Below are 24,551 nucleotides of genomic sequence, written 5' to 3' on the forward strand. Positions count from 1 at the left end.
AAAAGTACAGTTTAGTTCCATTTTGAAAACATCTGATCCTTTTCTTATCATGATTAGATTGTCTTTTTGGACCGTTGGATAAACGTCTAACTTAAAGACACGGAAGGGACTCCCTTTGCTAAAGAGGAGGGACTTACTTTTGAATTGTCTTTACAGAGCTCGGTTATGAACGGTCCATAGCCGAGCCCTCCATTGCTGCCAGTTGGGCTTTGAAACAACCAATCGGATCGGGGATGGGACGGTCTGCGGTTGATCTCTTGTTCTCCCGTGACTCTGGCTGCTAAACGTTTATTGCGTTGCCGTTCAGGATTCAGCTTCTCTTGAACACATGCGGGGCAAATACCGGAAAGGACGCCACAAAAGTCAAACTGGCGATCTCGTTAAAAGATGAAATGAGTCGTTAAGATTCATAAAAATAGCTGAACCAAATTTCACTGCGGCCTCCAGAGCTGCTTAAAGGTTCTGCGCGTCCGTGTGACCGAAAAGACTTTAGATTCAAGGTTACTATTTTTAAATGAAACTTTTTGTGAGGAATGAAAGACAGACTGAACGTGGACAGACGGCGGATCGAGTCCAGGCTTGACGACGATTCGTTTGTTCTGTCAGCGATTGTGCTGAGGTTCAGATTCGCGAGAGTCGGTACGAGCCAGTAGTCACTCCCGGGTTTATTGGCATTAGGATGAGAAATGGACGCCGGGATTGCTATACTTAGAACGTGTCAAGTAAGTTAATTAGGTCTGTGTGCTGAATTTGAAGTTCCTAATTGCCTGTGTTAATAATTAAAGGTGGATTTACCGCTGTGAAGATTCATCAGTTAGCTCGGGGGCTCTTGTTTTTTACGTGGGGTTGCATCGACGAGACCGGAAGTAGGGCGTTAGCGATGCGCTAATCTCGCGATACGATGCGATTCGATACGCTTGCATCATTTTTCAAAGTGATGTTGCTGACTTGGATTGAATGAATTGACCTGACCTCTGACCTGCGGCTTGCAAATGCTGGACGAAATGAGTCAAAGATGTGGTCAGGAAATGAGTTTCATTTGTTTAAACAGCGAGTGCCGAGTGGAGCGTACGAGCTTTTGAAAAGTAAAGTGACCGGTGCGGATTTAAAGCGGAAACTTGTGGCGACGACGCCGTCCAGCGTACTTTGTTTTGGGCTCGCTCTCGGTTAGCATTAGCTTGTCTGGGTGGTGACGTTTTAGGTGGGCTCGCTCTCAGTTAGCATTAGCTTGTCTGGGTGGTGACGTTTTAGGTGGGCTCGCTTCACGTTTGTGTGCCGCAGCTCGCAAACCGCTTTAATTCTGTCTGAATCGTCGCTTCCCCTTTTTGGTTTTTAAACTTGCTCCCACACGTCTGCGTTTAATGCTCGCCGCCATTCGCTCAGCTCTAACCGGAAGAGCGAGACTTGCTAGAAATGCTCTAGACCTAATTGCTCTTCCTCTTCCTGCGTAACGCGGGACACGGGGGGATTTGAAAGGGGCTTAATGTATCGATACTCGCGGCTGAAAACTCGATACTCTCTGGGGGGAAACAAAATATCGATAGAATTGCTCAGCTCTAACAGCCGGTACCAGATCTGAAGCAATGCCGTGTGAAAATGAAAGCGTGAAAGAAGGAAGCCGGAAGGAGGGCGCTCGTCGACGGAGGGAAGGATTGATTGCAGGTTGGGCTTCACAGATAAAGGCCTCGACTGAAGCTAAAGCTATTCTTTGCTGCAGTCACGGAAACCACAGGTGTCCTCGCAGAGTCCTTTTTCAAAGCGCAATATTTTCAGCTTAAACGACCTTACAGAATCCATTCGTTGCCGATTCACGCGCGAGGTAATCCATTTCCTCGCTCACTGGCCCGGCACTTGGGAAAGGAAATATTGCAATAAGTCATTTTGTAGATGTGCCTGACGGTATTTGCTTTTCTCAGTCCGCTCTGCCTTGGTGTGATGACGCGCTTCCTTCTGTCTTACATTTTCTGTTTCGTGATTGTGTGTCGGACGTCTTGATTGGACGGCGCTCGCGGCGATGAAGCCGCGTGAGGGATCGGTATATTTAAACCGTGCCCTAACGTCGTGACGGTGACGGCGAGGGGGGGGGCACCCGCGTGGGCCGCTCTTTAGGAAACATCGCAGACGTTCCGGCCTGATGACTAATCCGTTGAAATGTTTGCGAGCGTCCCTTTGAATCCGAGTTGATTCATTTGAAACACGCTCGCGGACCGATTCGAGCTGAGACGCTGCGCTCCTCCCCATCCGGAGGAGCGGGAGTGGGAGGGGCTCACTTTGTTCGTTGCTAAGCGCTGACAGGCTGCTGCTGTCACACTCGCTCGCAGAGCGGGGAGCTGCAGGAGGAGCCTTCAGGAGGAGAGCGGCGTCCTGCGCCGGTTGTCTGCCTGCTGTCTGTGTGTGTTTGTGTGTGCGTGCGCTTTCACCTGGCGCTCCAGCGGCGAGGGAACGGATCGACCCCCTCCCCACTTTCTCAGTCGCCTCGGCACTCCTCCGACCCTCCTCTCTTCCTCCCGCGTGCGGAGGGAGCTCCGGTCGTCTCCATGATGAAGGAGGAGGGCCTCCTGAGCCGCCGCCGTTTCTCGACGTGCGGCGGGACGGCGTCGCTTCGACCTGCGCACCCGGATGGACGCAAGCTCATCCGCAATGCCTCGTTCGGGGGCTATAACGACCTGTCGCCCATCTCGCTGCCAGGTGGGTGAGCCGTGTCGTAGGGCTTCTGTCTGTTACGGGGCGCCGTCTGTGGCGCTCGTGGTGCGGAGCAAAGTTCGTCGGCGTGCGACGTTGACCGGCACGCGTCCATCGAGAGTCGGTCGTGGTCGTTCGTCGTGGTCGCTGGCGGCGTCACGCGATGACATCTTCCATCCGTAGGATTGGCTCAATGCGGACGTGTGAGATGCTTTGAGTTGTTAATCAGACTACGAAAATGCCACACACACACACACACACACTCTATTTAATTGTATGATATTTATTGCGGCTGATTCGGCATTTGTCAAAAGAAGACGAACCGGGTGTGTGGCGGAGTGGGCGGCGTCTTCGTGGCCGACGCAGCATTGTGATTGTTTGATACGTGCATTAGCGGCAGCAAAACGAGTATCATCACGCGGTGCAGACGGTGAAAGTTACCGTGAGGAAAATGTCCACGAGTCTGAGACAGAATTATTACCGGTGAGTGAAAAGACGGGTAAAAGGTCCGAGGGAGTGCTCGATCTAAAGTTTAGTAGCTCTTCTCGGGTGAAAGAGCACGCAGACGCACAATTAACGTGAAACCCCAAACGGCACAGAGCGCGCGACATCACCAGGGCGACCGTAGGAGGCGCCGTCCGGGGCGGGTTTCAGTGACCTCTCCCTCTCAGCATTAATAATCCTCGTTTTTAAGAGTGCACTGAGGATTAAAACAGTTTAGTGCTCATTTATAAAAGCCAAACCGTTAAAGCTCTTTCCTTCGTTTGTCCTCCTGGAATGGACACAAAGCTTCGACGGGGTGGGGGGTTCCCTCCTCCACCTTTACAGATGGCTGCGTGTGCTCAAACCCTTTTTAACGCAGCTTTTGTGAGGCTGCAGGAGGCCGCTGGTGCAGGCCGGTCATTCGTGATCAGGTTTTTTTTAGCTTCAGCGTTTTACGTCTCCCTGCTTAGTTTTTTTTTTATATATCCTCAAAGAGCCCACGGTGGACTCTGCTGACATCATGCTGCGTGCTCGTGCGTAGCTTGAGCGTCACAGATCGGTGCGCCGTGAGGCCGTCTCATAGTGAACAGCCTAACGTAGAGGACTCTTGTCTGCAGAAACTTCATGTGACTTTCTTTTATAAAATCACTTTACTGCTCAATTGGTCTGGGTTTCTAATATTTTGCGTCTAATGTTTTACTGTTGAGGTTTTGAAAGTGTTTTTTTTTTTTTAAGCATGAACTCTGAAATAGCAAAAGATCGGACAACCAGGTCACTGTCTGTCGTTTTTACCAAAGGCAAAGTAAGGGTGTACTATAAATACCAAACAGCAGCCACGGTAATACAACCTGCCTAATGCCCCCGCTCTAATCCGGACACATCTGGCTGGAAATGTCACTCCGTCCAAGAGATAATCTGCTTCTTTCCATCCCCACGTATCTGTGGGTCGACGGATTCTAACCTGGGTCGAACTGCTTCATCCGACATGATGCCCTTAGAAACAGATCTGATGATGAGAACCGGGGACAGACAAATGCCGGGGCGGTCTGGATTGACTACTATGATGACCTCCAAGAAGTACACCTAAAGTTGTAAAGGTTACAAAACATTCGATATTCATTTGTGTATTATTACTGCTGATGACGCATTATGTCAAAATGGTTTCGTCACTGTTGCATCAGTGACTAATGGAAAGGGAAACGGATTTAGAGGTTTTAAACGGGACCTCTGTGCCAGCGGGAGGTCAGATAAAGCTGAGAATGAGATGGGGGGGGGGGGGGATCAGTATGTGACAGATCCCCCAAAGCATGACCTATGAGAACCTGAAATATGGGCCAGCGTGATCGCATGTGGTCATCGCTAAAGTAAGTTATCATCTCAGCTGACCTTTAGTCCATATCCACTGTGGATTATGAAGTGATGCCCGGATTGTCTAGTGATTGGACCAGCGTCCACATTCCTGGGCTGAAAAATTAGCAACCGTTGCCAAACTCCAGGAAAGTTTAATTGTTGTGTTTAATCAGAATACATTTATGGACATGAGCCTCGTGTGCACGTTTCCCCCCCTGCTTTAACTCGTGTTGTTGTCTCTGGTGCGACCCTGTTGCTGATCCAGGCCGTATTCTTTTTGTGACACGGAGCATTAATGTGGAAAGATTTTCATTTTTGCAGTGCAGCCACGTTTGATGCGGAGTGAGGTCACTGCAGTTCTCGTCTTTTTGTCAGGCTGCAGCGGAGCACAGGCGCACGTACAGACCTCCTCCACGACTTTCAATGGTGGGCTTGTTTACGGGAGGAACCGTGGGACGTACTGAGGAACAGCGCCGCACCAAAAAAATAAACCTCACTTTGATCGCTTTGATTCGGTGAAATCTCCGAGAGGCTTATCTTCTGACGAGGTCTTATTGACCTTCGGTAATTTGCTCCTTTTTGGCTTTTCGTTTTAAACCATCCGTATGCAGTTTGCTGCAGCAGGTTTATAACGTGGATGTTAACAGTTCAGCTGTGTAATGTATGAATGAATATGGGGTTTTTTCCCTGACACGCTGTGTAAGAAATAATTAAACGCACACAAAATGAATCGGGCAGACAAACTTCGATACTTTACCGGTAAGGAGGACCTTGCTCGCCCAGCGGCTGCGACCAAAAGACCTCTCCCCCGGGACCTCACGGTGAAAGTAGGTGGTCTCAGGTATTTACATAGATCCCTACCCCCCTTTGATGAAACTAGAGACAAAGGGATCTCTACCTCGAGAAACACTCGTGGTCACCTCCATCTTAAAAAACTCTACGATGAAACAATGAAAATACAACAATAACTCTAACAGAATACCAGCGTGACTTACATAACACGCGGGTGTCGGCGTACCGGAGACCTTTGGCTGTCCCCGGTGGCGTCTGTCTCCGGTGTTTGATAAAATGTCAGTCAACCTTTCCCAGCTCAAGTCGGTCCTTTTACTTGAGATGATTACGTTTAATTTAACAGCGAACAATATTCATCTTATTAGAGATTTCCTGATGAAAAAGTCTTAACTACCTTTCCGAATGATTATTTTTACTCTTTACTCGCACGATGACTTCTTCGCTGCTCTGTCGTAAACAGAGGAAGCGCATTTACTGCAGCCTGCAGTGCAAAGCTCTTTTCTAAGCCTAAGCCATTGCCCTCAACATTTTGTATAATCCAACAATGTACCCGAAGGTCTGATGCGGCTCCAAAAAAAACCTCCTCCAGACCTAAATATGTCACCATGTTAGCGGAGGAACATGCTTTTGTAATGTCCTCTGCATCACCGTCCAGCAGAATAGCGACATTGTCCTTTGCTATACTTTCATTTTGAGGACATTCCTAGCATGTAAAGGTCTTACATTCGCATACCAGCAAGGGTCCAGGTACGAGGTAATGCTCGTTGAGAGAAAGAAGGAATTCAGAAATCAGATGTTGAGGACATCACATACGCATTAACATTCAGCTTAATCCTCGGGTAAGAATATAGGGAGGCATGCGTGTTGTTTTTGCAACCAGCACTGGAGCAGTTCCTGCGCTTCTCTCATAGCTGATGATCATCTGTTGATGGGAGATCATAAAATATTGAAAGGATCTCAGTCACATTTAGCCTGCTGGTGTTGCTAATTGCTGGTTTCTCGGTCGGAAAATATTTGCTGCGGTGAGTTTAAGTGGTTGCAAATGGTCTCAGAGTAAGATAAGAAACGCTAAAGGAGCGTTCGAATGAACGACAACGAGCCTTCAAGCCAGACGGATCAAACTACGGCTTGAAACGGAGAAGCTACGTTCAACTTCACACCGACACGGAACAAGGAGCCAATCGGGCTCTTTGCCTTCGCTCCTCTGGCTGACATTAATATAGTGAGAGACACTTTGGCTACTCAATCAATGACCACATCCTGCCGGATGGAAACATTTAACCTTGTGATGGGATTTACCCATTAGATAAAAGAATATTAGAAATTCCAGTTCATATATTCCTGTTCACCATGGAAACATGCCTGAATTGCTTTTTTTGGGGCATTATTTTCCTCCATTAAAATAAACTGCATTGCATTGTAAAAACTGTATTCTTTTCACAGCGACTTGGAAGTCTGCTGGTTTTTATACTGTCGGTCAGCTGGTCACTGAAGATGACGAAGCATTTCTTCATCCTGGTGTGATTTTAGGTTTCGAGAGGGGGAAGGAGGACCTCTTGCCTCTTCCCTTAAAGGAGGATTCACAGTCCATATCTAAGAGCAAGGTAAGGACGCCTCCCGTGGGTCGATGCTGGTCTCTGATGGGTGGGTAGGAACCGTTGAGAGAGAGGAGATGGGAATCGGTGCACGCCTTTTGTCCTGCCGGCGTGACCTCGGGCATCAGATGTCCTGCACTGAGGTGACTCACACCGTACTGCACTCGCCAAATGATTCAAATTCACGAAGGATGGCCCTCCAGGTCCACATCAATGTTTTTTTTATCTGTGCAAATGTGGGATTTTCAGAAAGATCTTTCTTTAGGCAGGAACATTTAATGATTCAATAAATGGCAAATAATTTTAGAGATGTAGAAGCACCGCAGGGCTTGATAAATGCTTCTGGAGAGATGTTCTGTGACTCTTTCTCCCCTCCCAGTCGTGACTCTGATAACTGGACCGTCTACTACGTGTCCATCTATTTTCTCAGCAGTATATGAAGTGTCAGCCACAGGAAGCGCTCCTCTGAATATAAGGAGGATTTGACAGAGAAGGTTTTAGCATTGCTTTCCCCGTGGGAGTCTCAGGCCTCAACCTGCGCTGGCATTTATAGGGTTAATTCTACTAACCGAGCTAAGATTGGGATAAGCGCTAAAAACAACAACAACAGAGACCGAGAATCATTCTAGCAGCTAAATGGAGAGAATTAGAGAATTTAATGCTGTCCTCGTCAGTCCACTTTGCTGATTGTGTGTCTGTGATGATAGATTTGTTATGAGGCAACACTTTGTAGCCTCAATTACATGTAGAAGGGGATGATGCGTTCCAGAACAACGTACTTAAGTAGTGTCATGTCGAGTTCATCGCCCCTACCTTAATATAATCCATATTTAAAATATGAGGACATTGGTTTTTGAACTCGACGAGGATGTGCTGAGATGAAGCACTTCCCATTTGTTGCTGTTGAGCCCTGTTTTCTTCCTGTGTGTTCACAGTCTGAAACAAAGTTGTACAATGGCTCGGACAAGGACGTGTCGTCATCTGGAGGAAAGCTTACCAAAAAGGAGTCCCTTAAGGTATCAGAGCTTAAATCAGCCGGTAGGGACAGTTCAGTCCGTTGCAGAAAAGGTTCCTCTAACACAGTGCTTCTCAATTATTTTCTTTTGCGCCCCCCCGAAAAAGAAAACACTCTTATATCCTTATTAACATACAAAGAAATATGAAAAAGAAAGAAATATCGATCAACTTACAACAAAGAATAACTTTATTACAATTTTTTTTCGTCTGCAACAGAAAATATTTGAAGTGCATCAATTTGCCTGACATTTTAATCCTTAAACTACAATTTATACAATTAAATAATAAATTAAATAACATCAATAAATAATAATAAATTAAAATTGATCAGCAATATTAACTAGGGAGTACAAAATATAAAACACTTTAACCTACAAAACCAAAATGAGAAAAGAATTGTGCTTTTAGCAAAGTGAGGAAGTCAGGTCTTTTTCTTCTCCCACCGTAGATTGTTTACAACCGCTCTTCTTCTGCTAATACTCCCTGCGCGCACTCTGACAATCAGGGCGCCACTGCCAACTACTGGAGTGGATGTGCAATTACACGTTAATCTTCCAAGGCAGAAAAAACATTTTCTCCGCGGTCACAGGCGCCCCCCCCTGACATCGCATCGCGCCCCCCTAGCACGTCAGGGTTTTTATGTTGACACGCAGAGAGTTAAACAAAAATATTGTATGTTATTGAGTTTTTAAGGCAGTAACTAAAACACACCGCTAGGTGGTGCTGTAGCACTGCATATCCTTCTGCTGAGCCAAGCAATTTGAGTTGTTTGTCCTTCGTAGGACACCGTAGGTTACTGCTGTTCTTTATTAAAGAAGTGTTGGCACTCCGGGCTTGAGTGTGATCTAGATTATTCTGATGGGAGTCAATGAGCTTTCTGCCTCCTCTCGAATATAATTTTACATGATTGAATGATAACAAAAATAAATTCATGAATAAATTCATGTTCACACAGAGATGTGTCCTGTTTTACCCTGCCAAATGTAATCCTGTGGGAAAGCGAGCGTGTGGAACATTGATATGCACAGTTGTGTCCATTGCCTGTCGATCTGTGCTCACTGTAGGTGCAGAAGAAAAACTACAGGGAAGAGAAGAAGAGGGCAACAAAAGAGCTACTCAGCACCATCACTGATCCGTCTGTCATCGTCATGGCCGACTGGCTAAAGGTGCGAAGGCAACATTTGATTGTTTTGTTTAACTTAAAAGTGTCCCTCGTTATTATTAAACCTGTTTTTGGAGCTATTTGTAAAAAAAAAAAAAAAAAAATACTTGATAATGACATCATACACATGCAAATAAACATCTGACACAATCTAGCAAAGTCTGTACACAACATCTTTTTCTGGCTTGCGTTATCCTTCTCTATTTGATCCAGATCCGTGGCACCTTGAAGAGCTGGACCAAGCTGTGGTGTGTGCTGAAACCGGGTGTCCTTCTCATCTATAAGACCCACAAGAACGGCCAGTGGGTGGGAACGGTGCTGCTCAACGCCTGTGAGCTCATTGAGAGGCCCTCGAAGAAGGATGGCTTCTGCTTCAAGCTGTTCCACCCGCTGGAGCAGTCCATCTGGGCCGTCAAGGTCAGGAAACACGCAGAGACTCCCAGGACGTTTCAACGCTGCTTACCAGGGTGGAAGAATTGGATATCAACCAGGAACGCCCAAAAAGATTTGATACAACTTTTATGATACTTGAGTTTTTTTAGCGCTTGAAATTTGAGAATCTAACAAAAAAAGAATTTTTGCTGTTTCGCTTAATGTCATAACAGTGTTGTGTGTGTGTGTGTGTGTGTGTGTGTGTGTGTGTACAGGATTCCTATTCCTATTTTGTCAGACGTGGGCTTGCTATTCTCCTCTGGTTCCGGCCTTCGCCATTCTATTCACCATATAATTATGTCACATCCTGTTAAAGCGATGGAACAAACGTCTTGTTTCCCCATTACTTTTGATAATAAATGTTTTATAGGGAAGCAGAATACTGGCAGATAGATGCGTCTCGGAGCAGCTTGTTTCCCTCGCTGAACAGATCAGATGAATGCACATTATTATCGGGGGGGGGGGGGGGGGCATCCCAAGGGAACCTAAAAAACCCACTCTCAGATGAAACGATCTACATGAACGGAAGTAGCACCTCCCTGGCTGAAGTGTATCCCCGCTCCCTTTGATCTTTGTGTCTGTAGGGTCCTAAAGGGGAAGCCGTCGGCTCCATCACTCAGCCGTTACCCAGCAGTCACCTCATCTTCCGCGCTGCCTCTGAGTCCGATGGTAAGAGACAGGCTGTCAGTCACACTGAGCCATCAAAGTAACAAGAGCATCAAATAAATCATTTAATAAATAAATACAAGCATTCAAGGCTTTTATGAAAGGAGCACCAACTCTAGTCTTATTTTAAAAGACCTTCTTCTACTTGGTGTATTTCATAAATCTTTACTTCAGACACTCTGGATGCTCTTTTTGTACCCAGTTATGTTCCTAAACTGTTGCTAGGTAACCTCAGTGTTGCTGACGCGACGGGGTGATCTTGTAGCATTTCTCAGCTTTTCCAGACCTTCTGTTGCCACGGTCCAATCTTTTGTTTTTTTTTAGTGTGTACCATGTGTGTTTTGAAAACATTCAAAATGTGCTAAAATGTTTCAGAAACCATTAAATGTTTGTTTTTAAACCTTTGAAATGTTGAATTTGATTTATCAATAAATGCAGGGTTTCAATGTTTTGCTAATCATCACATTTACATTTTACATCCCAACTTGTTGGAAATGTGGTGATAATACATGCATGTCACTGCTGTGTGAGAGTGGATGATGGGGGGGGGGGGGGGGGGGGTACGTTGTACCACTGTATTTCCATGTATCCATGTAATTTGCGACATTGTGAGAGTGTTTCGAGCGAGTGGCGGTTTCTCTTCTCCGGGTCTCTGTCCACGGTGCTGAAACCACGTCTGTCAGTCTGCCTCACGCTGCTGTAAGCCGCTCAGGAGAGGAAGAGGAGTAACTGGCTGATCTCTTCCTCAGGTCGTTGCTGGATGGATGCCCTAGAGCTGGCCCTGAAGTGCTCCAGCCTGCTGAAGAGGACCATGATCCGCGAGGGCAAAGAAGACGCGAGCACGGTCGCCACCGGCGGAGAGCACTCCATTAATTTCTACAGCCTCCTCCGAGCCCACAACATCCACGGCTTCCAGTGAGTAGGAAATAAAGGCCGAGCTCCTCCCACATCGCTACCTTCTTACCGGCCTATGCGCACTTCCCCCCAGGTTCAATGACAGCGACCATTTGAAAGACCCAGACCTGTACTCAGACAAGTCGGACAGGGAGGGTGAACCGGATCACGAGGAATCGGACCCAGAAGGCCTAGAGAAGAGTGAAGAAAGTGACAGCGACACGTCAGAGCGTCAAGACGACTCGTACATCGATCTGGACCCGAATGAGCATCTGCGGGAAACCTCGTACCTGGAACAGTCCCACGAGGAACTCGGAGAGGTAGGAGGCGCTGCATACCGCCGACGGACGCAGCACACGCGGTGAAATGTGGACGCTCAAGGCTTTGCAGCACAAGAGTGCCCTGGTCCAATCAAACGTTCCAGAACTGGATTCTGCATGCCGCAGAACATCCTCAGAAGATGGCTGGCCACCTTCTCATATTGTATAATCAGGGGAAATTAGCATGTCCTTCTACTGGGGCTAGCAGGACAGCTGAAACACGGACAGGCGTCGGTTTGTGCCGGGTATGTGTGTGGGTGGCGTGAAACCCAGGCTGAACGCTTCTGACTGAGTCTGAGTTTGACGGCGCACCGAAGCAGAGGCGAAACGTCTGAAACACCCACGTAGAAATGAAATGAAACGTGGCTAAGACTGTCGCACGTGTGGAAGCAGGCAGATATTTCTGAGGTTCGTATGTGCGTGTAGGAGACATACATGGCTTCCCTCTGCCTGTGTGTGTCTCCTCCTCCAGGCCGGCGAGGCTGCCCAGACAGAGACGGTGTCGGAGGAGAATAAGTCTCTGATCTGGACTCTGCTGAAGCAGGTGCGTCCCGGCATGGACCTGTCCAAGGTGGTGCTGCCCACCTTCATCCTGGAGCCAAGGTCCTTTCTGGACAAACTCTCTGACTACTCCTACCACGCAGACTTCCTGTCAGAGTAAGAGCATTTCCTGTTTGACAGATTGAACGATTACTTGGACTCTGAAATGTGCTCACTGTCATGTTTTTTTTTTTTTTTTTAGTTAGATGAGAAGGTCAGTGTTAATCATGCTAAATATGAAGCTGGAGCCAGCAGGCTATTAGCATAGTCTAGCAAAGAGTACAAACAAGGGGAAACGGCTCACCTCTAGGTCCAAAGTCCAAGCCTAAGCCTTCACCCTCAGAAGGATTCACTGTTTCTGTAGAAATGTGCAAAAACTTGTGGACCTGATTGGTTGTTGTTGTTGCGTGTGCGTGTGCGTGTGCGTGTGCGTGTGCGTGTATCAGTCCTTGACCGTTCTTGTCCATGTGTCTAACTGTGTTTAATTCTCAGAGCCGCAATCGAAGAGAACGCCTACAACCGGATGAAGAAGGTCGTGAAGTGGTACATTTCTGGATTTTACAAAAAGCCAAAGGTCAGGAGAATAAACATGCGTGAGATATTTTATGTTAAGGACTAAATAGACTTCCCATTTTATATCTATATCTGTAATGAGCACGTCCTTATGTGTGATTTTTAATCCACAGGGGTTGAAGAAACCTTACAACCCCATTATCGGAGAGACGTACCGCTGCATGTGGCTCCATCAGAAGACCAGCAGCAAGACCTTCTACATCGCAGAACAGGTGAGAACGTCGCAAAGTATCCGGATGGCCAAGCGCTCCCTCTGCCTGTATCAGAGGACGTACAGCCCCCAGGCTGGATGATGATGAATATATTTATTAGATAGAATGTTAGAGTACAGGTACAGTCACACAGTACAAGTACAGTCACACAGTAGCATATATTACAGTACAAATACAGTCAAACATCCTGTCTAAGAGGAGCATTTCAAAAAAGCCCTTGCGGTCTTGTTTCCGTTGAAAGTCCTTCGTACATAAATCATCGACATTTAACAATACAATTTTCGCAATACAAATAAAAATAAAACCAATATTGAATTACTCAATTTATGCAAAATAACATTAGAAAAATAAAAATAATTTTACACCACAGATGCAAACTAACAATAAATTTACAATAAATCACACCACAGATGCAAAATGACAATGAATGACAATAAATTACATAAATTACAATAAATTACCAAGACACTTAATATGTGCAACGTAGGTGGACAAAAAAGGGGGTGGGGGGGGGGGGGGGGGTTGATCCGGAGAGCGTCGCGATGACTATTTCCGTTTCTGTCCCCCTAAGCATGTTTCAAGCATGTTTGTGTTCTTCAGGTGTCCCATCACCCTCCAGTGTCGGCGTTCTACGTCAGCAACAGGAAAGATGGATTCTGTCTCAGTGGCAGCATCCTCGCCAAGTCCAAGTTCTACGGTGCGAGCCCCTAGTCCTCATTGAACTGCACTCTGGGGTGCTGACGACGAGCCGTCCACTCACAGCGGCTCTTTTCCTTCCAGGTAACTCCCTGTCTGCCATATTGGACGGGGAAGCTCGTCTCACCTTTCTGAACCGAGGAGAGGACTACGTGATGAACATGCCCTACGCTCACTGTAAAGGTCAGCGCAGCCACTTGTTTCTATTAGTGCGGTTGTGAACGAGGCGGGCTCAGACGCATGCTGTGTTTCTGGACCTGTCCTGTTTCCAGGCATCCTCTATGGCACCATGACCCTGGAACTGGGAGGACAGATCAGCATCGCATGTGAAAAAACAGGCTACAGTGCTCAGCTGGAGTTCAGACTGAAGGTACGACCGTCGGATGTTTCACAGTGTTGGATAATCCTCCAATCCCCGATTGCCTCCATCCACTGTGTCATAAACTAGCGGCAGGTCTGATGATGATGAATATATTTATTAGATAGAATGTTAGAGTACAAGTACAGTCACACAGTAGCATGTATTATAGTACAAGTACAGTCACACAGTAGCATGTATTACAGTACGAGTACAGTCACACAGTAGCATGTATTACAGTACGAGTACAGTCACACAGTAGCATGTATTACAGTACAAGTACAGTCACACAGTAGCATGTATTACAGTACAAGTACAGTCACACAGTAGCATGTATTACAGTACAAGTACTACAGTCACACAGTAGCATGTATTACAGTACAAGTACAGTCACACAGTAGCATGTATTACAGTACAAGTACTACAGTCACACAGTAGCATGTATTACAGTACAAGTACAGTCACACAGTAGCATGTATTACAGTACAAATAAAGTCAAACATCCTGTCTAAGAGGAGCATTTCTAAAAAGCCCTTGCGGTCTTGTTTCCGTTGAAAGTCCTTCGTACATAAATCATCGACATTTAACAATACAAATAAAAATAAAACCAATATTAAATTACTCAATTGACGCAGAATAACATTAGAAAACTAAAAATAATTTTACACCACAGATGCAGACTAACAATAAATTTACAATAAATCACACCACAGATGCAAAATGACAATGAATGACAATAAATTACATAAATTACATAAATTACAATAAATTACCACTGGTCTGGTATGTAATGAGGGGATACTTTATTTTCCTCAGTTATAGGCGGTAGTTTCATTTACTGCACTGTTAAATTAAATTGCATTCTTTCGAAACTGTTTTCTAGAGTTGTGTTCTTACAGGATCCCACAGCTTTAGAACTCCTTCCAACAACTTCTTTTACCCTCCTTACGTTATCCTCTCTTTGCGACTCCTCCTCCTCCAGCCTTTCCTGGGTAGCAGCGACAGCGTCAATCAGATCTCTGGGAAGATCAAGCTGGGAAAGGAGGTGCTCGCTATGCTGGAGGGTCACTGGGTAAGACGCTTCACACGACGCCCGATGCAGCGTTCGCTTTACGAGCTTCACCATGTTGCTTGATCACCTTTGTTCCCTTTGCAATCAATAGTAGCTTAATTATAGATTTGTCTATTAGGTCATCTATTATAGAGAATGTTGTAATTCCTGAAAGATGACGGCATTTTTAATCGTATTGAGCCGCTCAACAAAAGTCTGTTTCATGATGACATGCGACACGATAAACCATCAGGCCATGTTTATTTGTATTTTTCACATTCTACGCTAACTTTTTAACCGTACCTTAAAAGGACAGTGAAATCTTCATCAACGACAAGAAGACGGGGACTGTGGACACTTTCTGGAACCCGACGCCGGACCTGAGGCAGAATCGTCTGACCCGCTGCACCGTCCCTCCAGAGGAGCAGGGAGAGCTGGAATCAGAAAGGTGGACTGTTACTAAAGCATCAGCAGTTTGACTTTAGGCTTTGTTGTTATTTAAGTCTTGTATTGTTCCGTATCGTCGTCTCGTTCATTCATTTTTAGAATCTTTTTTTCCTTCTGAGAGCTGCCCAAACAGTTTTTATGCCTCTCATGCAGCGTCTGGCTTCGTTTGCTCTTAACCAACCAGACTCTGGCAGCACGTGACTCGGGCCATCAACAACAAGGACCAGACCGAGGCCACCAACGAGAAGTTCATCCTGGAAGAAGCTCAGAGGAAGTCCGCCCGGGAACGGAAGGCCAAGTGCGAGGAGTGGATCCCGGCCCTGTTCGAGCAGGACCCGATCACCGGCGAATGGCATTACAGATATGCCGAGTGAGTGAGCGCTGCGTTATTCGTGTGGACCTGAACCCAGAGAGGCCGTTGTTGCCCGTGATTGGCTGTGAAGCTAACAATGAGCATGTAGAGAGGGCTGACGTTACTAGCGTGACACTCACGACCCTCATCCGACCGCGAATCGAGAAGACAGCGTTCCCGGATCTGTCTTCTCATCCGCTCAGAACCTAACGGGGTCTTCTTCGCTACTTACCCTGCCCTGCTTCTTCATCAGACTTCATGCCTCTTCCGGCTGCCAGTCAGACAAACGGTAAAGCTGCAGTACGTTTGGCACCGATGATTATTCAACAGCCACCAAACATGATGAGAACCTCACACAGCGAGAAGGTTCCAGGTTTGATTCCTTTCTGTTCTCCGCCTGTCTGCTTGGGTTCCCTCCGGGTTCTCTCTGGGCTCCTCCCACCACCACACACAACTTGGGTGAATTGATTCCGCTAAATTGTCCCTAGGTGTGTGTGTGTGTGTGTGGCCCAGCGGTGAACTGGCGCCTCGTCCAGGGTGTGCCCCGCCTTTCGCCCATAGACTGCGGTCAAGAAGATGAATGAATGAAAGAGTGGGTGTCCTCATAATGAAATGTCTAATATCAGAGGGCGCCATCAAGTGTTGGTTTCTGGTAACTGCAGCGGTGTGACGTCCAGCAGCTTTCAGAGCCGACCGATGATGGAGACCAACGGGTTTAACAGCTTTTAATGACCTCGCCTGCGTTGGCCTGTCTGCCTGTCTGTCTGCCTGTCTGTCTGTCTGATAGCAAGAGAACTCAAAAGGTTCTGGATGGATTTTGATCAAATAACACAAGAAAAAACAAGAGATCCTGGATTCTGGATCACTTGGACATTTGTGCTAACATTGCAGTCAATGGAGCTTCAAAATGTGTTCCTCAATATCTCGGTTGATTATTGACCGATGTTTATGGAATTTGACACAGTCGTGTAGGGTGGGGGCCTCCATCTCCCCACCGAATTTCATCCGGATCGGATCCGGATTGCAGATACTGTCGCGATCCGGATTATCCCATTTACTTATAATGGAGGCTTTTAAAAAAAATAAAAAATATTTGGTAAAATATTCATTCAATTCATTCACAAATAATCACAGTCGTGAAGGGGTCAGATATGCTCATGCAAAATGTCTTCCGGATCTGAAATAAATTAAGACATTAAATCCCATCTGTGAGGGTTGCTATGGTGACGTTTGCTGAAGGTTGATTTCTGCCCCTCCGTTGAACTGAATGAGACGCACCTGTTACACAGCTCACCTGAGCAGCTCCTGCCTCTCTGGACAGTTCTCTGTTAGCAAGATCACTCCAATCAGCCAATCAGAGCTTTGAACAGATTGTTCTGACTCCGCCTTCAGTCCTTAAGCCAAAACACCAAGAGGCAACTTCATCACTCGTCTTTTTTGAGGCGTTCAATGTTTCCGTTCTAGAGAAGTAAAGAAACATATTCTAAAATGGACACAACGACTAACCCCCCCCCCCCCCCCCCCAAGACAAACAGGAAACAGGAGGGGCTCGTGACATCATCAGTGAGTGTGTCTTCAGCTGTTGTTAAAGGTTTGTTTTGATGCATAAGTAATCTAATAATAGAGATAAAATAAATACAGGGCCATTCTTTTTCGTGTAAATCACAATATTGGGGGACGGAGCTGCTTGGTGGAGGTCTGCGCTCGTTTATCATGCAATGGACAGGATGACCTCCAGGTGGCAGGATCGACTCACGTTGTTCCCCACAGTATCTTCATCTCTCCACTTCGGACTTTCACTCTTCCAAACACCCTCCCTCTCTCTTTCTCACCTCACCCCCCCCCCCCCCCCCTCTCCAGCACGAGGCCATGGGATCCTCTCAACGACCTCATCCAGTTTGAGAAAGACGGCTGCATCCAGACTAAAGTCCAACACCGCACCCCTATGGTACGTTCTGGCAGTCTTATTAGTCTGAGTAACCAGGGGCCGCGGCGGGACAATTGCAAGCGCCAGGTAGGTTATCGCGATCGAACCCCCCCCATCTGAACCCCCCCCCGAGCTCGCCATCTTGCACGCAGCTTCTGGTGCCGTGTCTTCATTGTCGCTTTGTGTCATCATCGCCGCTCTCTGCCCCCTTTTTTGTTTCAGTGTTTTGTTTTGCTGCCGCGATGCTGCTGGTCTTTGTTCCAGGGAGGGAAGGTGAAGTCAAAAGTGTTCAGTGGACTCGCTGTCGACTCGCTGTCGACTCGCTGTCGACTCGCTTCCCTCCTTATGGCTCTGGAGGACGAGGTTCATTGAGCCGGGGCCACACGGCCTTATTTGGAAATAAGAGAGATCCTAAAGTCCTACGTTTTCCTAGCATTATAAAAAAGTAGAACTTTTTTTTATGCTCCCAGTTAAGCACATCTCCTTGAACACACGATCATCAATTTCTCCAAGTTCATTATTTAGCTCTATTATTGATATTTATCTTTGCAGGACTCGTTTTTGTGGTTTGACTCAGGAAAATGTCTTTTTGTTAACACTCTGTTCCTCTTAGTGGAGGCGTGTGCAGCTGCAGGTGAAATGACAGGAAATACACCGATATAATAATAAATACATAAAAATCCAGTGGAGGATAAAACGCTATCATTCACATCCGCTGGAAAGATTGAGCCCTCAGTGTCTGGTTGCCTCAGGGTGGTCCACCACACCTTCCTCGCCCTCACCCGTCCTCGTCTTCATCTCATCCCCTGCTGTCTGCTGAGCTTCTTGTTGTTGTTCTAACTGCTGCTCATGTGTCAAACACATCTGGATTCGTGTGTGTTCTGGTTTTTGCCTGCAAAGACTTCACCCCCGATGAAGACTGCATTTGTTGCGTGTGCATGCGTGGCACCTGATCCAGTTGATGTCGCATGCATGTGTGTGCAGAACTCATTGTGTGAAATCTGTTTTTCTTATCTGCTCTTATTGTTCTCGACCTTCATGTTTGAAATGTTTCCCTTTTTGTGTGTGTGTGTGTGGGTGTGTGTGTGTGTGTGTGTGTGTTCAGGTAACGGTGCCAAAGAGGAAACACAAGAGCGAAAAACCTAAGAGTCCAGAAAGTGGCTGCTCTTCGCCTGAACCCGACCACCAGGACTCCTCCGAGAGTGAAAGTGAGGCCCTCTTCATTCGGCGTCCGTGTTTACTACGTTACTCACAAGGCATTACATTTATGAATGAACGCAGACACACTGGTACCGTAACGCTGCCTGCCATGCGTGGAGTGTTTAACATCATGACAGATGCATTTAAGGCACATAAAAACGTGTCTAAAAGGAAAGCAGCGTGAAGCCATCTCGTCTTTACGCCGTCTATAAGTCTGTTAATTACATTTAGACCAGTGCGACTTTGGGCAGACATTCTGGATTTTTGCTTGCTAACTATAGCTAACAAAACGAATGTGACCTACCCGGTGGCGATAATAGGTCCATGTTCTGCCCTACTGGACCTTGACAAGTGTTACGTTAAATTAAATTGCCTTATAATTTGCTGAACCCCACGGAAACCGTGTCGAACCCGTTTTGTTCCAGGACACAAAAGCAAACACAACAGTCGGTTGAGGAAAAAAGGAGCAGACCTCAGTGAACTTCAAAGTGCAATTGAATCTATAAAGCAGGCGCAGGAGGACATCAACAGGTGAGCGGACACGTTGTCCCGCGACGGTAACGCGAGGCCTACTTTTTTCAGCGTATGCGTATAACTCCGGTGTGTCCGTAGGAGCATCACTGTGCTGCGGAGCCGAGCCGCTGGCCGGGCGGACGGCAGCTCCTTCCTCCAGCAGCGCGACTACGTCGTCATCGTTTTCCTCATCCTGCTTCAGGTCCTGATCAACTATGTCTTCAAGTAGCAGCCATAGCGTGACGCCGTCACACTCGTGTGAATATTACACGTGAGGGGGGGCACAGATGCTGTCACTGTGACAGCCTCCTTCACCTCTCTTCTTCTCTGTCTGTATTGAATCAAGCCACACGCACCCTCGAGAGCAGAGGACAAGGGAGCCCCCTTTTTTTTAGAAGCTTATTGTTAGCGGTTTTAAATCTCTTGGGAGATCCGTGGATTTCAAAGCAGAGAGAAGAGGAGACTGCTAGAGATGAGATTTGGTGCAATGAAGTCCTGACTGCCTCTCTTGATTTTACTGGTTTGCCTTGACGTTAAAGGCGAAGGCAGCAGCCGTGTTCTACTGTTGCGTGTTTTGTTTTACCGTATTTCACCGCAAACCACACAGAACCTTTATCACGGAGACTAAACCACGACTCGCAACAAAAAGGCAGCGATAAGGCCTAATTTGTGTGACTTTAATTTTGATATTTTTCATCTCAGCTGGCTTCCACTCATGGAAATGTGTAAGGATTAAACACGGGTAATCATAAACTCTCCTTTCTGATGTATCATGTCAAGTTTCCAGAAAGAATAAGTGATAGAAACAATTCCATTGCTTCCTGCAGGTGGTTTGTACCACAGCGTTGTTGGCACTTGAGACCAGTGCTCATTATTTTTGTCTTAATTTGGCACAAATGCACTGGAAACATCAAAGTTTGTGTTTTTTAGTTCAACTCCACCCAATTGGGCATTAAACTTAAAAAGTACATTTCTGCACTTAGGAGGTTTAGAGTCTAAACAGGTGATTTTCCATTACCTTTAGAATTTAGATTTTATTTTTGTGATGTATTATAAAAACTACCTGCTGAATGGAATATGCATCCATGTATGTTTCATGCAGCCAGTGTCCAGTTAGCTTAGCATAGCATAAAGGCAGGAAAATAGAAAGCGTAGATCTTTTCAAGTGTTTTAAATCTGCCTCCCAACACATGTAAAGCTCATTGTTTATTTAACGCTTCATATCGCATTAGCTTAAAAGAAGATAAGTTCAATCCTGAAAGATTTCCCGTCGGGAGCATTCCAGACGACCAGCAGAGAATTGTTTCCCTTTGGATAGACCTTTATGCTAAGCTAAGCTAACCATTGTCTTTGACGTTATATTTACTGAACAACCAGTGGTATCCATCTTCTTACTCAACTTGCTGCTAGAAATTATATATATATAGTGCATTTCAAATGTAAACGATTCCCTTAAAATACACTTAATTTTCATAGTTAAGTGTCTTTGCAGCCATATAAACATTTAAAGCATGTAAAATCCTGAACACTCCTCATCAAACTCAGAAGTCTGTCGTGGCTTCCAGTGTTTTTGCGCCTCAGGTGTTCCAAGAAAATCTAGAATAGACACTTTATTAAACCTCTGGTTGGAGGGAGAGATAGATTTGTGTTTTTGTATTACTACTATCACTATAGTAAACCATTCCAAACGTACGCAAGTACCAGCCAAACTGTACCAGTGTGTAGAGTAGGAGTCGCCGCCGTTCACTGTGTAAATATCCAACGGGGTAACTCTGTCCTCGCAGGTAGCTTGTGGTGTTTGAACAACAAGGGTCGCAATACGGACACCCCCCAAACTGTGCGCGCAATCCGGTCCTTTCAGCCTCCTGTGTCTTTCTATCCGCTGTTGTGTTGACACACACGGGCAAATGAAGAAGATAAATGGGCTACATGTTTAGATTGCTATTAAGTTTATCGGTTAAGAAGCCATAGCGGCAGAACGTGGGCCCTGTCTTCCATCTGTACGTTCATTTCCTGTGTTCGAGTCAACTTCTGAAATACGACACGAGCAGTACCACAGGGAATCACTAGGGGGCAGTGTAGCCGGCAGTCAAACACGTGCAATGGCTGCTAGCATCACGGAGAAAAAGAGGTGAAGTAAGAACGGGAGGAAAACGACCCCCTTTGCTCACTTTGGCTGTTTATTATTAACCAGCCTGTTGGACTGTGGACCTGCCAATGCTGGTGTGGGGGCGTGTGAAGCTTACGACTGTTGGCAAATGCATTATTTGATATTTAGCTTTATTTTTTGGACAGAATTGGAAAATAAATCAGCATTCAACCACACAAAGCTTTTTTAAATCTAACTTTGTTAATTTATGATATGGATTTTAAAATTTTAGTCTTAGAAACTGCTGTGCAGTAAGACGGAGTATTTTTAATTTTTACATTACGAGATTAAAGTCGTAATATTATGATAATAAATTCGTAATGTTACGAGATTAAAGTTCTAATATTATGATAATAGAGTTGTTACGAGAATTTTTTTTGTAATATATTAAGACTTTAATCGTGTAATGTAATTTTTTTTTTTATTAGTGTGGCCCTAATCCGCTGTCGATTACAAAAGTCAAAAAACTAATAAATGTAGGACGTAATACCCTGAAAATGTATCTGATCCCGAGGACCACGTTTTATGTGGACCTGTGTTTAGATGCAGAACAATTCCCAGTTCTAGTCCAGGGAGTTAAACGTTGTTCCTGTTACCTCTCTTTGGAGGACCAACCAGGAATGACGGCGGCATGTTAGCACCGACGCCTTGTTACCATGCTGGCTGCCGGAGTTTTCTCCTAAAATGGCCGTTTATTAATCGAGGCGATTCAAAATGCTCCAAACCGCCACTTCTGAATATTGAATCTATTCATCTCTTTACCTGCCATGATGTCAGCCTTGACGTTTACAGAACTTTGTACCGCTAACGCAGCTGTAAAGACAGGCTGGTAGGGAACCAGCCGGACCCCCAGAAGTGTGTCTCTGTGTGCGCTTTGCATCCTCATTGCCTCCGTCGTTCATGAATAGAACCCAGATGTTGGAATGTGGAGAAACAATATGTTCCAGTGCCTTCTTGTTAGACTTGGGTGGGAGAGATGTAAGGAAGCGTGGAGCAGGAACTCGAGACCGATGGAGGACAGACTGAGAATAAAGGAGTTGGTTGGAGACTTTGACTGTTCACTGCAGTGTTTTACAGTGGATGTGCCAAACAAAGTCACCGAATCAAAGAGAGTCTTCTGCCCCACAGCTCTCCACCCCTCCCGTCCCCAAGCATCGCCATAGTGACTCTCCCATAGGTTTCCAGATGCTGATTCCTGCCACAGAAGAGAGGGAGGCATTGTAGTCCAACCCCCCCCCCCCCCCCTCCACTTTCGCACACCAAACTCAGAGGTGACAAAGGTCTGTTATTCTGTAAACGACATTTTATTTATTCCCCTTTTCACGTTGTTTCGTGTCACTGTTTCTGACCGTAGCAATACGTCATTGTTCTCTCCCTCTTTTCTTTTCGACGGCTTATTTTACATTTGCACAAAGTTGTTTGTGTTCCACTTGATGTTAATGGCCCCTTCCCCCAACTATACTCCAAACTCCCCTGCCCCTTTGCCTACCTGAGTACCTGAATATATTTGCTGTATCCATGGCTACTATAACTTCCTGGAAGTTTATGGTCACATGTAATGTAACAGAATAAAATCAAGTGTCCTCCTAGGGTCTTTGGCTTGTTTTTATTATAAATACACACGTGCTTATCGAAAGCAATCATTAATGGTGATTATTACTCATTCGTGTATTGGTATTAAGTGATGCTACGCTTCACCTGCCAGTGAAGCTGATTATTCCAGGTGTGGTTCTGTAACTGCGGCAGTGAAGGATTCTGTTAAGGGCAGATGATGTCATAGCAGTTTAATATTTACATTGACATACTGGCTCCATGCTGTTTGATGACCTCACAGATATTTATGTGACGCTCTGGTGATTGGAATGACTCTGACTTGGATGAGTTTTCGTCTCGTGAGGACGGAGCAGAATCATCAGTGCCATTTCAGCGGCTTTCAGAATACGTTCAGTGTTCCGTGCAGGAATGATCAGCGCTGATCTAAGTATCGTTCCGTGTGACGGATTAATCCCGACGGGCCGTGAACATGGCGCCGCCGACAAGGAATGAGTGAGAAGCTACAGCGCTGAACAGCTTCTAGGCCAGATTTACACAGCATGTCCCTGAAGTGCTCATTTTCATTTAATGCAATTATTAATGTTAAGACACGGAAGAAATTTCAAGGCTGAACCGATCACATCGTTAAATAATCTAATTCCAAATTATTTTTGCCTTCAAATTACTTGAAATGAGAGGAATTTATTTTCATTTTTTCTCACGTGGATCAGTAAAGTGACTTCATCCGTTGTAAACGTTCATCTTCGTCTCGGCTTCGGCCGCTAATCCAAGTTCGTGTCGCTGGTTACACTGGAGCCTGTCCCGGCTGACATCAATCGGGAGGTGGGCACACCCAGGACAAGTCACCGGTTTATCACAGGACCATACGGAAACACAAACACCCGGTCACACTCATATCTAACAACAATTTGGAGTTCTATTTTTTCATAAATGAAAGTAACTAGTCCTTTTGTTAAATCTTCAGGCAGGCCACAGAGGGTTAGCAGGTCTCTGTCGGCATGGCGACGCAGACGCCACGGAGAACAAAACGACCATATCTAGATTTCTCCCGTCGATTTTCATCTCTGGCTTCTTCCTCGCTTTCCTGATTTCTTTGCTGACGCCGTGGTTCAGGCTGGAAAGGCTGAACGGAGGAGCTGATCGCGATTTTGTAATGAAGTGGAAATGCGTCATTTGCTTCCTGATTTACCTCAGCCTTGATCAGACATGGCATTTACGTAAATATTTTTCAGGCTAAATTGCTGCAAACTGACAGAGAACTGACCTCAACCTCTTCTGACCTGATGGAGTTGGACCCGAGTGAAAATAGCCTGAAGGATTCAGGGGTGAAGCTGCTTTGAGTTGGGTTTGGGGGGGTCCACGTTGTAGGAGTTTAAGGTCTGTTGAAATGCAAGCAGCTGTTCGTTGCCCATTATTGCGACTGAATTAGATCAAATGTAGTCATTAAAAAGATTTCTTCCCTTTCCTTGTTTGATTACGTAAATGTAATCTGGAAGGTGGATTGCTGCGAAGCCCTGGCTGAAGCTCTCAGGGCAGAGACTACCCGTCTTAAAGAACTGGACCTGAGTGGCGATGACTTCCAGGAA

At 45.9% G+C, this 24,551-nt stretch overlaps 2 protein-coding genes across 2 annotated transcripts in view; both read left to right on the forward strand.

Annotated features, from left to right (window-relative positions):
- osbpl8 (oxysterol binding protein-like 8) overlaps positions 1-19,491 on the forward strand; it is a 29,342-nt gene extending 9,851 nt beyond the window's left edge. Inside the window, exons 4-23 of the mRNA XM_068755150.1 lie at positions 6,838-6,911; positions 7,838-7,918; positions 8,984-9,085; positions 9,295-9,498; positions 10,098-10,182; positions 10,929-11,094; positions 11,168-11,393; positions 11,866-12,050; positions 12,426-12,507; positions 12,620-12,718; positions 13,319-13,415; positions 13,499-13,597; positions 13,687-13,784; positions 14,755-14,844; positions 15,135-15,271; positions 15,455-15,640; positions 17,483-17,636; positions 18,655-18,757; positions 19,175-19,280; positions 19,362-19,491. Coding sequence (XP_068611251.1) covers positions 6,838-6,911; positions 7,838-7,918; positions 8,984-9,085; positions 9,295-9,498; positions 10,098-10,182; positions 10,929-11,094; positions 11,168-11,393; positions 11,866-12,050; positions 12,426-12,507; positions 12,620-12,718; positions 13,319-13,415; positions 13,499-13,597; positions 13,687-13,784; positions 14,755-14,844; positions 15,135-15,271; positions 15,455-15,640; positions 17,483-17,636; positions 18,655-18,757; positions 19,175-19,280; positions 19,362-19,491 — 2,504 coding nt within the window. The remainder of the gene's footprint in view (positions 1-6,837; positions 6,912-7,837; positions 7,919-8,983; positions 9,086-9,294; positions 9,499-10,097; positions 10,183-10,928; positions 11,095-11,167; positions 11,394-11,865; positions 12,051-12,425; positions 12,508-12,619; positions 12,719-13,318; positions 13,416-13,498; positions 13,598-13,686; positions 13,785-14,754; positions 14,845-15,134; positions 15,272-15,454; positions 15,641-17,482; positions 17,637-18,654; positions 18,758-19,174; positions 19,281-19,361) is intronic.
- LOC137910698 (uncharacterized) overlaps positions 1-24,551 on the forward strand; it is a 257,139-nt gene that overhangs the window by 66,656 nt on the left and 165,932 nt on the right. The gene's annotated exons all lie outside the window — the stretch shown is intronic.

The sequence above is a fragment of the Brachionichthys hirsutus genome, chromosome 22 (genome assembly GCF_040956055.1).
Source record: "Brachionichthys hirsutus isolate HB-005 chromosome 22, CSIRO-AGI_Bhir_v1, whole genome shotgun sequence".
Taxonomy (NCBI): Eukaryota; Metazoa; Chordata; class Actinopteri; order Lophiiformes; family Brachionichthyidae; genus Brachionichthys; species Brachionichthys hirsutus.